We start from the raw sequence: 14,091 nt of genomic DNA, 5'->3' as shown, positions 1-14,091 counted from the left end.
CTATAATCCACAATAACTATGTAATTGCTGTTAACATAAAAGTCCCTTATTCTGAGTAAAACCTTAAGCCATTTATTACTTTTTTTCTTACCAGGTACTTGCTAAGTGGGAAATGAGAATCTGGCCTCAGAGGTTAAAAAAGTAATAAAATAAATCAAACCCACTCCCCAAACCTAGAAACTTACCATCTCAGTTTGCTCTGACCAGAATATGGCTCCTTAGCAAGGTGGGAAATCCCTCCCCATTTTTCAGACACAGGACCGTTTTTTCAGACACACTCACCATTTTTACACTCAGTGCAGATGAACTTCTCATCGGGCATTGCCTTGAGGCCGAGACACTCCATATGAAAGACGCTGCAACACTCGCCCTCGCAGGACACCAAAGACTCGCCAGAGCTCTCGCAGATCTTAAACAAGCAGACAGCTAATCAGAGAACAAAAGGTACCTGACAGACTTAAATGCAAATGACTACCAGAAGTTAACATAGAATCTGGCTGAAATCTCTTCAGAGTTAAGATAAGCAAGAGAACTGGCCTACATCCCACAGCAGACCTGGAAAGTCTCTGGGCTGGAGACAATCCCAGCACTTTCTGCACCTTGCTCTGATAACAGTGTGAGCCTGGACAGAGATAGGAGAGGCACTACAGGATCTATCTGGACTCCTCGTTTTCTCATGCACCTGAAGAGCAAGAGAAGCTTGTTCCCTTACAACTGACCAGGAAACTCGCCAGAGATTCCAGGATTTTCTCTCCAAAATACTGGAAAATTCTCACTCTGCCCTATCTTGAAAGAACATCTGGAATCTCCAAATGGAGCAGAAAATGGCATCTACTTTTTCTACTTACTCCACCAGGTATAGATTAGATCCCACTTTCTAGCTTTTGAGCTTTCTAGCATGTGGGAGGGCCTATGAATCATTTCCAGAGCACAAAAACTCCTAAAAGCCTAAATATTTTATCTGAGATGTCGAATTATGAGACATGGTTAAAACAAAGTAGTGTAATTTGAAAAGTCTCTCAGTTCAAACTAACAGAAATGGACGACACATCTTTAGTATTCATTTCTTTACAGTACCATCACTTACCTGACAAACAGTGTCTTTTTTATTTGTTCCAGTTCCTCTCCTGGACAAGCTAGAGTCTACCGACTGCACATCAGAAGCATCAGCATCGGCAGTAGCTGATGGGCTGTCTGAACGTTTTCCAAAACTACCCTACAAAGAGGAAAAATCCAAGACACTCAAACAAGACGCTTCCAAAGGACAACCACATTGTGAAAAAATATTTATGTCACCACTGATTAAAAGATCATTCAATATGTCAAGAGATGCAAAGGTCCTTGAAAGTTGCTGAACTTCGTTAGAATGATACAAGTGCTGCCTTCTTGATGTATCTTTTAGCTGTACAAGCAAGATATCTATCTTACTTTTTCCAGACACCTCTCAGTTTTACACCAAATAAAGCAGCATCCCCCAATTCCCAAAGAATCTAACAACCTTCCAAAGAGCAAACCAAGTCAGTGATCTAAACCAATGTTTTGCCAGACAAAGAAGTAGGAAAATTTGTAAAGAAAGATTGCAACTTTTTTTATATCAGTACAATGGAGGGGATTAGAAAGAAAAAGACTAGGCTTTATTTTTTAGACAATAAAAGACATGAAATCTGTAGAAAATACGGTGTTCACATGCTTAGCAACATGCAACTGAAAAGCCTATTATACTAACAGATTAAACGAAGAAGTGCCTGTGAGAAACAATATGCCTTTACCTGTAAATCATTAAGTCCTCTTGAATCAGAGTCAGATGTATCTCTGTAAGCTGAACTAGTCAGTTCTACATCAGTTGAGGCACGACTCCTTTTCTTTAAAGGTTTACAAGAATCTGAAATCTCGCTGGCACCTTAACACAACATACTAAAATTAGTTTTAATATATGTTCGCAACTTTTTGCTTAAAATTAGTAAAGGAAAAAGAAAGATGAGAGAAAGCCTGAAACTGTACTTTGTTTGCTAGCCTTAATTTTCAGTCTGCAATTTTGATACCAGTTTAATTCTCCCTGAAAAGCTAATTAACTGAAAACCACCCTAGGAAGACCTTTTGACAAACTTCTGAACATGCTGACATAGTGGAGGAAGCTACTAAATTGTCTATAACAGAGGATAAACCCTTAGGAGATTACCTCTTCATCATTCATCTTTAAAATATGGCTAAGCAAAGACTTTTTTTTTTTAAGAAATATCCAGAAGAAGGACTTTTACTATGTGCTTACAGCCCATTAACAAACACTATCTTTCCAACTAGCAAGGCACAAATGAACAACCACCTCCCCGCCCCCCAAAAACCCTCACAAGAGAAATTAAGATCAGCATCTATCATGTTCATCACCAGAAAGCATTAAGACCTCTGCAGTTTACACAGAACGAAAGCCATTGCCAAAGTGTGATGAGCCAGGAAGTTTTAATGAAGTTTATTTTCGTATGTAACTCACCTTTCTGCAATCCTGTCTTCACTGCTGTCAGTGGAACCATTTCAACCTGTTTGAATAGGAAAATCCATAGTTAAAACCAGAGGAATTTTTCTCCCTAGTATTAAAAAGAAAACATTTAAGTTTAAGCGATTAGCATCTCTGAACTCAGATGTAGTCTGTCATCCCCTTCTTAGCGTGAGCCTTCTTGTCCTGTTGGATTTAATCCTAGCTGCCTATGCTGAATGCCAGGAGACGAGGCAGCCATACGTTCACTAGCAAGGTCCTTTCCAATCACTCCCTCTGGGCATGAAGATGACAGGAAAGCTTTATCCGTGTCCAGCAGGCAGGAGCGGGGTTCGTTTTGGCAGCCAACCCTGATGCTTTTGTAAAACCCCACACCTGTGTAAGCACAAGTTCCCTTTAACAGGTATGACACTCGGGTTAGTGAGACACTTAATGCATTGCCATTTAAGGCACTTCCACCAAGCATGCACTCTTGAGCTCCTGGGAACAGACCTTCTCTCTGTATAGAGTGCTGCAAGGCGCCCAGCGATGGCGAGACGGACTTCGCACACAGCATTGCAGGGCTCTATACAGCTGGAAACTCAATGTCAGTATACACTTAAGCAGACAAGTTTACAATCTTGCAAAAGAGCTTCAAGTTCTCGATCCTATATCAGAAGGATAAGTCTAGAAACTGTTCTGCCAATGTACATGTAACACGTGAGAATTTGGCGACTGTATAATAATTACAGAAGAAAGCTGTTGCCTAAATTCCTGTTTTTAAGCTTAAGAATTACAAGTAATTTCTTTACAATGTGGTTACATATGCATGTAGAAACACATTTAGTAAATATTTAAGGATTATTCTATAATTTTTTTAAAAAATATTTTATTTTGTTGTACAATAGGTAAAAACATACAATAGAAGGATTTGTATAGGATACATTTCGTAATACAAATATAAAATCTAAACAATCACTTTTATTTCTCCACTAGTCACTGTAACAGTAGCATTAACATTTTGTTTTTCCCATTAACTGTACTCGTTCCAGTTATAATTTTATACCAAGTTGTTGCAGACTAATTTGGGAATCAGTTGCAAGAAAACTTGACTTTGGGTAACAAATATTGTTGCATAATTGTAAGAAGTTAGTAAGATTTTTTTTTTTAATATAACTTAATACATTCAAGGTTATGCGCATTACAGTGCATCTGTGTTTAATTTTTAGTCATATACTTTTCCTGAGAAAAGCACTTTAATGTTCATAGTCTTAGTTAGCTAGATAATATAAGCAAGCAAAGCTAACCGGGATCCATGAAGTTCATATTGTTGGTTCTTATACCTTTGTTAAATTAAGAAACATTTACAAACATAAAATAACTCATTTGAAAATAGGGAGGCTGCAACACCTCACGACAAGAGGCTTAAGGGACTACATCAGGTATCGTACGCCCAACATTTAAGTTGCTTCAAAGTTTCAGCAAGAAACTTTCCAGAGTTAGAGCATTCGTCTGCTGAACACAGATGTAAATGCTATGGCATCAAAAGAAAAACATGAAAAAAAAAAAAAGAAAGCAACTGGGTCCACTTTCAATCTCTGAAGTGAAGGAAGTGCAAAACAAAGCATAAAGGGCAAAGAATAAATTAAAATAAAAGAGATAAAAACAAGTTTTTCCCCTTCCCATATAAATCTTTAGCCTGACTGTCCCTTTTTAAAAATTCTCACTGGCAAAAGCTATACTATGAAACATTTTATATAAAATTCTCAGGTTTCAAGCGGAGAGGCCCTCAAAGTGGGAAAATCAACCATGTAAGGAAAAGAACCAACAACTTGACAAACTTGTTAAAAAGTGTATTCAGTTTTTAATATTAATGTCCATCCACTAAACTTTCCTACTCATTTCCACGCAAATTTTTTTATAAATTTTTTTAAAGCAACAACATTTGTCTGTCTGACATCCAGATTAAAGGAATGCCCTGTACATGTTAGATCTACTTAAGGAAAAAAAAAACCGTATATCCCAGAAGACCTGTTTTGCTGATGTCTGCCAACATAAAAGTCTGACTATTCATCTTTAAGTTAAATCATTCTTAAAGTCCATTTTCAAAACTGGTCAGATTAATCAGTCTAACTTCATTTGAAAAACAAAACCTCAATACAAACCAGCAGCTAAATCAAGAGCAAAAGGAAGGAACCTGTTGGCAATTCCATCAAATAGAAATTACTGAAACAAAATCATTTTGCTCATAACAGAAATCTCAAAGTAAACATGGCAGGTTCATTAGGAGTCTTGCATCATTGAGTTCCCATTTTCCATAGCCTGACTGATACTGTGAAGATGCCAGTAGCAGAGTCACAGCAATGGTATTGACAAGGGGATTTCATGAAGGATAGTCCAAAACGAAACCCGATGGGGAAAAATGGAGAAAAATAAAAAGGCACCAATATAAGCCACAACATTTATGAATACAATATATTTTAACTCTCTACATGGAGGAAGCCAACCTGCTCCTTTTTGATCTTCTTCTTTGGCACAACTTCAGTGGATTTCTCAGACTCTGAGCGGGTTCGAATCGATCTTCTCTGTTGCTTCTTTTCTACAGAACCTGAAGAAGGAAAAAGGTTTCCATTATATGATTCCTTGTATTTCTGAGGTACAGCAAGATGTTCAACACCAAAACAACAGATAAAGTAACGAAACCAAGACTCTTTCCTCTTTTGAATGTTTTATTTTTAAATTCAGTTCCAAGCTATTTGCCAGCTGGTGCTGTGGTTGCAGACAACACGTTCTGATTCCATAGACAGAGAGATCAGCTTCAGAAAAAAAACACCAGTAACAGAGCAAAACAAAAAGCTGGAATCCAGTTTAGGGCAAACAGATTTTCGTAACACATCTCTCAAGCACAGTCTTCACTTTGGTTGATTTTTAACCAAATAGTCCATCTTTGGCAGTTATGGGAAGGTATCCACAATCAACTTCTTGAACTAAAACAAGCTAGAAATTTAAGACGCAAAACATAGCTTCCAAGTTTTCACTCAAAACACCAGTTCTGTCCCCCTGCTCTGCAGCGGGATGGCCTTCTATCAGAACTGGCTAACACAAAAACTTCAAGCAAGAACCACGCTATAACACGTGCCATCAGTATGAAATCTGAACACTGAATTACAGATTTCGAGAGGTGAAGAAAAACCCAACACAAACAGAAGCAGTGATCATTATGTGTTATTATAATTAATGAAAGTAAAAAACCAAGTTTTTGAAAATATTACCATGGAAAACAAACTCAAATTAATGAAGGTTATTATGACATTTCAAGGGATGAAATAGGAACTACTGTTTTTTTGACAACTAAGGTTGGCAAAATCAGAAGACCTTTCTATGCTACGGTACCTGTAACAAAGGGCATATCGAGAAACGTACACAATACTTAACACCATGCGCAACTTTTGAAGCAAAGTACACACTTAATGCTGTACTGACAGGAAACTGTAATTTGAAGATTTACAATTATCTGTTGTGAAGCATTATTCTTGTTTTTCAGTTTGGGGTGTTTCACCTAAAGACAGGAATGTAAAATACTTTGTATTCTTCCAAGCAAAAATGCAAACTCTTGGGACCAGGAATTAGCTTACTGTGTCAGATGGACGTACTGTTAGAAGTTGTAAACCTGCGTCTTCTCATTAGGAGATAAAATATCTAGAGAGATAGGCAGGCTTTAATCAGACACTGAAAGAAAGCCTTTCAAAAGGACTCCAGAAACAAAATGAAAATTCATCTTGATTAATTGGATAGGCGTTTTTATCAGGGTTGCATGGCTCCGGAACATCTCAGTAACTAAACTTTACAGCTGAAAAAGATGTTGTTTTACAATAACTGTATTTCTGAGGGGAAAAAAATTGTTTTTCTTGAAGGGAAAGAAAAGTTTTACAGCATATTAACTAATTAATAACAGCAATGAGTTATTAATAATTCAGAAATTAATAACTCAGCTCAACAGCCTTCATGTTAGCACACGTGTAACTTTTGGTTCCAACAAGCTGCATCCTTTGAGAGACACATGCAACTACAATGGATCTCAACACTAAAGCTAGGGGCCATCTTTTGTCACCTTTGTGTTCGGCCAAAATTCTCTGAGCAGCTTAAATTTGAGCAAGTGTGACCAAACAGTTCATTTAATCAACAAGGTATTTTCTCCCTGTGCTGCCCAACTGTAGTAAAGGAAATAAGATGCAAGCCCTGTATCAGAGGAGAAGCTCCAGAATCAGTGCATCTAATAATGGCTGAAAGCAATATTGATCAATGCAACAGGCACTTTTTCCTCTTCCCGCTCTCCAAGGATCCAGTGCATCACCTCCACAATGCTCCTATCCCGTCTTCATGCATATTTTGATCCAGAGTTTCAGGACAGATTTCAGACCAGCAATCTACCTCACTACTGGCCAGGTCAGGTCAGGTTAATCCTGTTTCAGCTGTATGTGGAGACCAGAGGCACTATGAATTCTCATATCTGTTCTCTTATTATCAGTTTTCAAGTTACAGAATTATTTTCCCGGCATTATGGAATTCTGTATATCTAACTGCAGGTAATTAACAAGGACTCCCAGAGTCATTCTGTAAAATACTTTACCGTAAAGGTATTCTGAAGTTCCGGTGACCTTAAATTTGAAAAAAGGACTTCGCAGTTATGTTCCATGAGAGGGGACCAATAACTGTCTGGACTTTGGAAATGGCTTTGAAAGTGACTGTTTGGAGTGTATACTGAAGTAAAGCTCATGCACTCTATAGGGTGTTATCAGGTGGAGTTTTACGTATCCAAAAAACCTAAGAAAATGAAAAAAGAGAGGCTCAGAATTCTCACCCCCCTACGTCTGAAGAGCCATTGTGAAGGTGAAGCCTTTAGTTCCCAGGTGAGAGAAACAAAACAGCGATCACCTCTCCTGCTGCAAGGCAATTAGAAGTAGCAACTGTTTGAAAAAACAGAAGTAGCTACAGCAACTAAAACTGGAAAGAAGAACCACTGTTGACTACAGCAGAGGAAACCCCACTCGCACCAGAATATCCGGAGTACTCAGCCTGTATGGTAAAGTCCCCAAATACAGTCCACAAAACAGTGCATATAAAAATAAGCCTGCCTAAAAACTATACAAGTACAGAAACTGAAGCGTGTTTGCAGAGGACAGTGATCTCACGTACGTTGACCACTGAGGTTTTTGACTTGGCGATCTCAATTTATTTTATGTTTGGAAAGGGAGAAATAACCAAACAGATGGATAGTTGAAGCAGAAGTGGCACTTGGCAACATTATGAGATTTTTTTCTCGAGAAGAAAAGAGCGGGGTTTTTTCAGCATGTGTACTGTAATAAATCTTCCATCTTTTTTTGCTTCCATACCATGAGCATTTGTACATCCTATTGTGACAGAAAATCAAGGTGTTCTGCTGCAACCTAAAATTTATTTTTACATACCCAATGTAAAACTAAGTATGTTTGAGACTCTGCCAAGAATATGATTACAAGCACAGTAACAAACATGCAATAGTTAATGGGGATTTTACATTGCCTGCACAAAATCTATGGTTGAAAAACAGAAGTCACTGTAAGGGCTGGAGGAACTTGAAAAGCTCTTGGTTTAGGATGACTCAAAACCGTCTCTTTTCGGAACCTCCATCCTTTCACCAAAGGGTATCTGTCTTCTCTTGAGGATGATGAGAGGACATACTGCAGGGAAATTTCTGCTGGTGGGGAAAAGCTCAATCCCTCTGGAAGCATTCCCATTAGCTATTTCTCAAAAATCAAAACATGAAAAAAATGTTTTCCTGTTCCAAGTCTAGAAAGCACTCATCCCGTTTATCTTTCCTCATCTTCTCTACTACTGTACTACAAATTAAACTTCAAATAGCTTGTTCCAGGCTTTCCCTTTTCAGCCTCAACCTCCATTATCTGCTTCAGTGTTTCTTCTCCCTTAGACATGTTACTTCAAAACTTGGTGCTTTATAATGGGGCCCCTAAAATGCCTTCAAGAAGTCAAGCATTATCTCATTTTGCTGATGGAGTTAGTTGAAGCAGTTTAAAAAAATCACTATCCTTTACAAAGGTCATGCAGGAACTCAACAACAAAGTCTAGGAAAGCACCCATCCTGATTCAGAGCTATTCCTTATTGCACTACGCCACTTCCAGATTCTCTTCCTTTGATCCCAGCTGTTGCATTTTACATTTGGTGCCAAAAGCCATTACAATACTCTGCTAACACACATCCACTGTGTTGTCTTCTAAAACAGTTTGCCATCTGCTCTCCACAAGGTATCCATCTTTCTAATATGTTGACTTAGATACTGTAAATTGCAGACGCTAGAAGTTCAGAGGCCAAACCAGCTAATCCCATCACAAAGACATCCGGTGTTTCTCAAGCATCTGGGCTCATCATGTGTTATATTAGCCATGCTTGTTACAACTATTATGTAAACAGAAAGATGTTAATAATTTTTAACTAATGAGAAAATGTTGGGTTTGATATTTGAATTTAAATGCTAGATTGCTAAAGTTCAGACAAGGATTCTGCAATTTTGCCTACCTGTTGACCCAGAAGTTGTTTCAGGAGAGGACACATTTTGCACTGCTGCTTTTTCATTTCTCTGATTTAATGAAGAATTAAGTTTCTCTTGTCCTTTGACGCTTATTTCTGTTTTGTTACCAACTCCCTTAAAAAGAAAAAAAAGAAAAGATTGTCTTAACCTATTTATATATGTGTTGTTGCTAACAGGCATATTGATCTACTCCTAATTTTCAGAACAGAAACATTCAATGCTCTTCAATGCAACACATACACATGATTATATCTACTACTGAGCTGCTTCCCTGCAGAGCTTTCCATCCCTCTCAATCTCCCCTTACACACGAGGAAAAAAAAAAAAAAAAATACTCCAGTGACTTTTCTAAACATTACCTTCTCTATAATGCTTAGGATGAAATAAATACCCTCCAGGTAGAGAGGCAGAAGAAGGAGGCAGAGAAATAGTCCTAAACCTTTTCCTTACACTGACTGTGAGAAGCTGCTGTGCACCTGAAGGAAGCTAGGAGGCAGAACTCATTTTAAAAGTCTGTTATACAAAATGTAGTTATTACTTTTTAGTACATTATTAACAGTTTTGTCATCTCATCTGTTTCCCACAAATCCATTGATTTTAAGATTTACGGAGAATTTCTGGATTATTTCAGTTAGGAAGCTGGAATTAAACAGCTTTAATATTTTGAATGTGTTATGAGCAAAAATGTGACCATCTGTCAGGAGCTCCTCTGCCACCAGTCAAAATGGTTACTGCCAGAGACTTTTGGATGCACTGAAATAAAGAGTTCAGTGCACTATAAGATTCTGTTATCACATCCGTCCTTTGTTAGATTTAATCTCTCCAATGAAAGGAACATGTATTGTGAAAGCTTGATGGACACAAGTTTAAGCTCCACAGTAAGACAGACTTGGGATAATTTATGAACAAAAGAGGAGTCACTACACAAAGTACATACCTTAGTGGAATAAACAAACTGATCGATGAGTTTTCCATCACCAGCAGCATTCTGAAGGGCAAAAACCTGTTCAATTTTAACAACTGGAGACATGTTACATTTTTGAAGATCCAAGTTGTGCATGGTTATTGAAGCTGGTAAGGATTTTCTAGCTGCAGCTGTTTTCCATGCAATTTTTACAGGAGGTGGCTCCTCTTCTTCCACACTTGACTGCCTCCGTTGGCTTTGTCTTCGCACCTCAGCATTTGAAGGCGATGCCGCTACCACGTTGGCATGTTCTGGTTGGGTGTTCAACGCTGGCTTCGGTCGTCGGTTCTTCTTGGTCTCTGATTTAGAAGCAGCAGTCTTTTTGGCTTTTGACAAAACCTCCTCTGGCTCTTTGTCTATATAAATGAAGGTGTATTGTTCTATCCTTTCTTCCCGAGTCATTTTCAATGCTTTCTCAGCATGGGCAATACCAATATCCCACTGAGCACGCTCCCTTTGCGGCCTTGGTTTGCGAATCTTAAGGAACAAAGACAAGCAGCTAATTACACTGAAGATTTTGCCACGTATAGCACTTAAAATGCAATCCTGAGGTTCTTTAAATCTCTCAGGCAGCAGATTTAAGTTTGCTCTCCATTTACAGTGTATTTTTTGAAAGGTGGACAGTGAATCCTCTGCTCAGAGTACAAGCAGACACTCGAGCTGGATCAGACGACCATCACAACTAAAAGTGTCTGCCCTGAGTTACAACTTCACTACAGACAAGAACAGGCAGTATTCAAGCCCATAATTCTGTTATGAGACACAGAATTAATACTAATTTATCTACTTTTTAAATCCTCCTTGTTTTTCTATAAACACTCTTTTCCTGCCACATCAATATTTTGATTAGCATAAATAGGGACTGCAGTAGTCCATCTACACAGTATGTAATTCCTGTAAGCTAACACTTCCTTTCCGATAAAAAAATGGATAAGAACATATCCACTAGTATCAGGGGCTGGAAGAGTGTCCTTTAAAAACTACATTTTCCAAAGAACAGGTGAATAGTGAACACACAGGCACTGTTTTCAATGTTCTAATACAGATGTAAAATTATCTCAAATGGCCAGGATGACTACTGTCATGAGGAGGCAACAAAGTAGGTTCAGCTCTCAGCCTTTTCACATGAAAGTCTTAAGAGTATGGAAACATTCTCATTATCTTTGTGAAAAACACTTCTGCCAGTGAAATGCAGACACCCTTTACAGGGTAAAGTACTACAGAGTTTCAGAACTGTCCCACAAGAGTTTCACTTACACAGGCACTGTCGATAACCCTCTACACAATTAGTGTTCATCATACCTTCTGTTTCTCAGAGTGGTTGCTGGCTTGCTTAGCAGCCTCAGCCAATAATTGCTCATACTGTTTGTGTCCTTTGTACTCTCGAACCCGCTTCTCGTGCACCCACGCCCTCTCTGGCTGGTTGCTAAAAAACTGAACATGGTATTCACGGGCACCTGAAAATGAAAAACTCTAGTCAGCAGTTTTATCAACATCGCTTTGCTGGTTTAGTTTATGCTTTCGTCCTCCACATTACTCAAATCCTGCAGATGGAAGTACCTAGCTAAAGTTTAGAAATAAGATGGGCCTAGATTTCTAACAGTTTAAGATAGGAAGATAAGTATACCTTGCCCACACTGAACACTCACACGCTTATCGGTGTCTTCTCATAAATACATTGACTTGAGAAAAGTGGGAACATCTGTGCACAAGCCTAGTTTGCACAGGCTCATCTGCAGAGGCAATTTAACAGGTACTAGTTTTATACATTTCAGGAATAGTCCTGTTTAGCATACACACAAGCAGAATTCATCCCACAAAGGGAGTTCAAAGATATTTTTAATAAAGGAAGAACTACAGACACCTGATATACTCTGGAAAAGATCTTCCTCCCTTACCTCTTGTATTAATTTTGGTATGAACATCAAGCTGTGGATCACATGAAACCATGCAAGGCCACCACGGGTATGTTCCCACCTTGGACCAAACCAGATCGCCAACCTGAAACTTGATGTCATGGGTGACTTGTGTTGGAAGAGAAGGCAAGAACTGCTGGACCTACAAAGAAAATGCAAGCTTAAAGCCACAGAAGACAATTTAGTGCACTCAAGAGATGCACACACTATCCACAGGGACTTGTTATTTTTTTCTCAGGTATCCCTGAGGTTTGATGATCTAATATGAGAGAAACATTTCTTAGAAACATGACAGAAAGGAGTTACATACAGCTATGATTTACACAAGATAGTCACTGACAAACCAAGACACACAACAGCAACCCCTCCCCCCCAAAGTTTGTGCTTCATAAGTGGATGAAGAATGTTGCTTTTGGGATAAAATAAAACAATAGATACAGTACAACAAGAGATGTTTTGATGCAGTAAATAAGAGTTTCAAAGAAATGGCAACTGCTTTATCTGACAAATTAAAGAATCCACGTAATAATTAGTCCAAAAGCAGTAACACACTAGAAGTTCAAAAAGTGTTAATTAGTATATGTACTAACCGGGGTTTCCTCCAACACTGTATCTTCTCTTGGTCTTTCTGATAGCAAGCTAAGCCTCTCATTTGGTCTCTAGGAAATGGGTAACAATGAAGAGAAAAAAGGAAAACAAGCACAAACAAGGTAAGGGGACAGTAAAACTAAAAAAAGCTAATAATGAAACCAGGCAGACAAAATAATTCACAGAGAGAAAGGCAACCACGAACCCAGAAAATATGAATATGACTCCTTAAGCCCCATTCAAAGCACAGTAGCATCACAATCAAAAAATACCTTTTCTCCCTACACTATTTACATTATTGTCGCACCTACGTACAACAATGTTCCCCTGTTACAGGTGATAGAAGAACATACACTCAGGGACAGTAAACCCAAATACCTTTCCACCTAAATTAATATACAACTTCAAAGAAACAGAGAAGAACATATGAAGGATATCCATAGTAACGTGATGAGTCTCACTGTATACCAGTTATTTGCAAAAACTACATTACAAAAATCACATTAAACATACAATATGAAAATTGTAAAATCAATGTTAAATTGCATATAGTCGACAAATATATTTGGAGGCTCAACAGTCAACAACATAAAGCCTACGGTGCATTTATAAGCCAGGCTGAGGCACGCACGCAGTCTATTCTGGCAGAGTAGGACAGGAGAAGGTTTTGACAGAAGCGGGATCACCACTGAACAGAAGCTAACACCATCGGTGGAGGGGCCATGATAGGGAGTGCAATGACACAGCAGCTGAGAAGATAAGAGGTGGGCCATGAACTATCTAATGAGACAAGAGACCAGACATTTGCTTTTACTATAGCAGAGAAGTCAGTAGTCAAAGGACTCAAAGAGCAGCAGAAAGACGAGTCAGACACATGCAGTGAGAAACTAATAATACTGTTAATCCAAATTATACCTAGCCGATTTAAAAGGAAGACCCCATGTTAGTCAATACTGCATGCTTCAGCTCAGAGAAACTAGGAAACACACACGTAAACACCATCTAGAACAATTAAGGTCAGTTCTGGCATAGGTCAGTATCTCATTTAGAGCTATCTGTAGAAAGCAATCATTTAAGACCGTTCATGTTAGTATTTGCTGGGCAGAAATCATTCCTCCCTGGTGCAGCAGAAAGCACAGCAATGACTCCTGCCTTTCTTTTGCTACAGTGAGTTAGTGGAAACTTCACCTCTGCCAGGAGAGCCAAGCTGATTACACAGATTGCAAACTTCCAGCTCCTCACAGAATACAACTAATGAGCAGAGCAGCTTATTCTTAAAACAAGTATTCAGAGCTTAAAGTTCAACAACGTTTTCATAACATTTTCATTTCAAATCAACCTTTCAAGTATGAACATCCCCCAACAGTCAGTGGGTTTCCACAGAGATTACAGTGTCAGAATGAGGAAACAACTGCAGATCACGGTACTTTCAAATACCCATGCTGAGTATAAAAGTGTAAAACCACCAAAGTTGTACCAGGGGTTTTGTTTGTTCCTATTAAGATGATCCTAAGTTACAAGTCTCATACCATTAATCGTAAAGATGACAAAAGTGTACATGATGAA

At 38.5% G+C, this 14,091-nt stretch overlaps 1 protein-coding gene across 9 annotated transcripts in view; it reads right to left on the bottom strand.

Moving 5' to 3' along the window:
• The window catches only part of NSD3 (nuclear receptor binding SET domain protein 3), a 53,132-nt gene that overhangs the window by 23,232 nt on the left and 15,809 nt on the right, over positions 1-14,091 (bottom strand). For all 9 annotated transcript variants that reach the window (XR_008237902.1, XM_052805660.1, XM_052805666.1 and 6 more), the window contains exons 3-12: positions 12,528-12,596; positions 11,920-12,079; positions 11,324-11,478; positions 9,995-10,498; positions 9,045-9,171; positions 4,978-5,078; positions 2,489-2,534; positions 1,770-1,900; positions 1,088-1,216; positions 283-409 (exon numbers count right to left, since the gene is read on the bottom strand). Coding sequence is in view for 8 of the 9 variants with exons in the window: in XM_052805660.1 (XP_052661620.1) it covers positions 283-409; positions 1,088-1,216; positions 1,770-1,900; positions 2,489-2,534; positions 4,978-5,078; positions 9,045-9,171; positions 9,995-10,498; positions 11,324-11,478; positions 11,920-12,079; positions 12,528-12,596 (1,549 nt within the window). In the remaining variant the exon portion in view is untranslated. The remainder of the gene's footprint in view (positions 1-282; positions 410-1,087; positions 1,217-1,769; positions 1,901-2,488; positions 2,535-4,977; positions 5,079-9,044; positions 9,172-9,994; positions 10,499-11,323; positions 11,479-11,919; positions 12,080-12,527; positions 12,597-14,091) is intronic.

Source organism: Harpia harpyja, chromosome 13, assembly GCF_026419915.1.
Source record: "Harpia harpyja isolate bHarHar1 chromosome 13, bHarHar1 primary haplotype, whole genome shotgun sequence".
Taxonomy (NCBI): Eukaryota; Metazoa; Chordata; class Aves; order Accipitriformes; family Accipitridae; genus Harpia; species Harpia harpyja.
The sequence above is the reverse complement of the archived record's forward strand: the minus strand, read 5'-3'. Positions and strand labels throughout refer to the sequence as shown.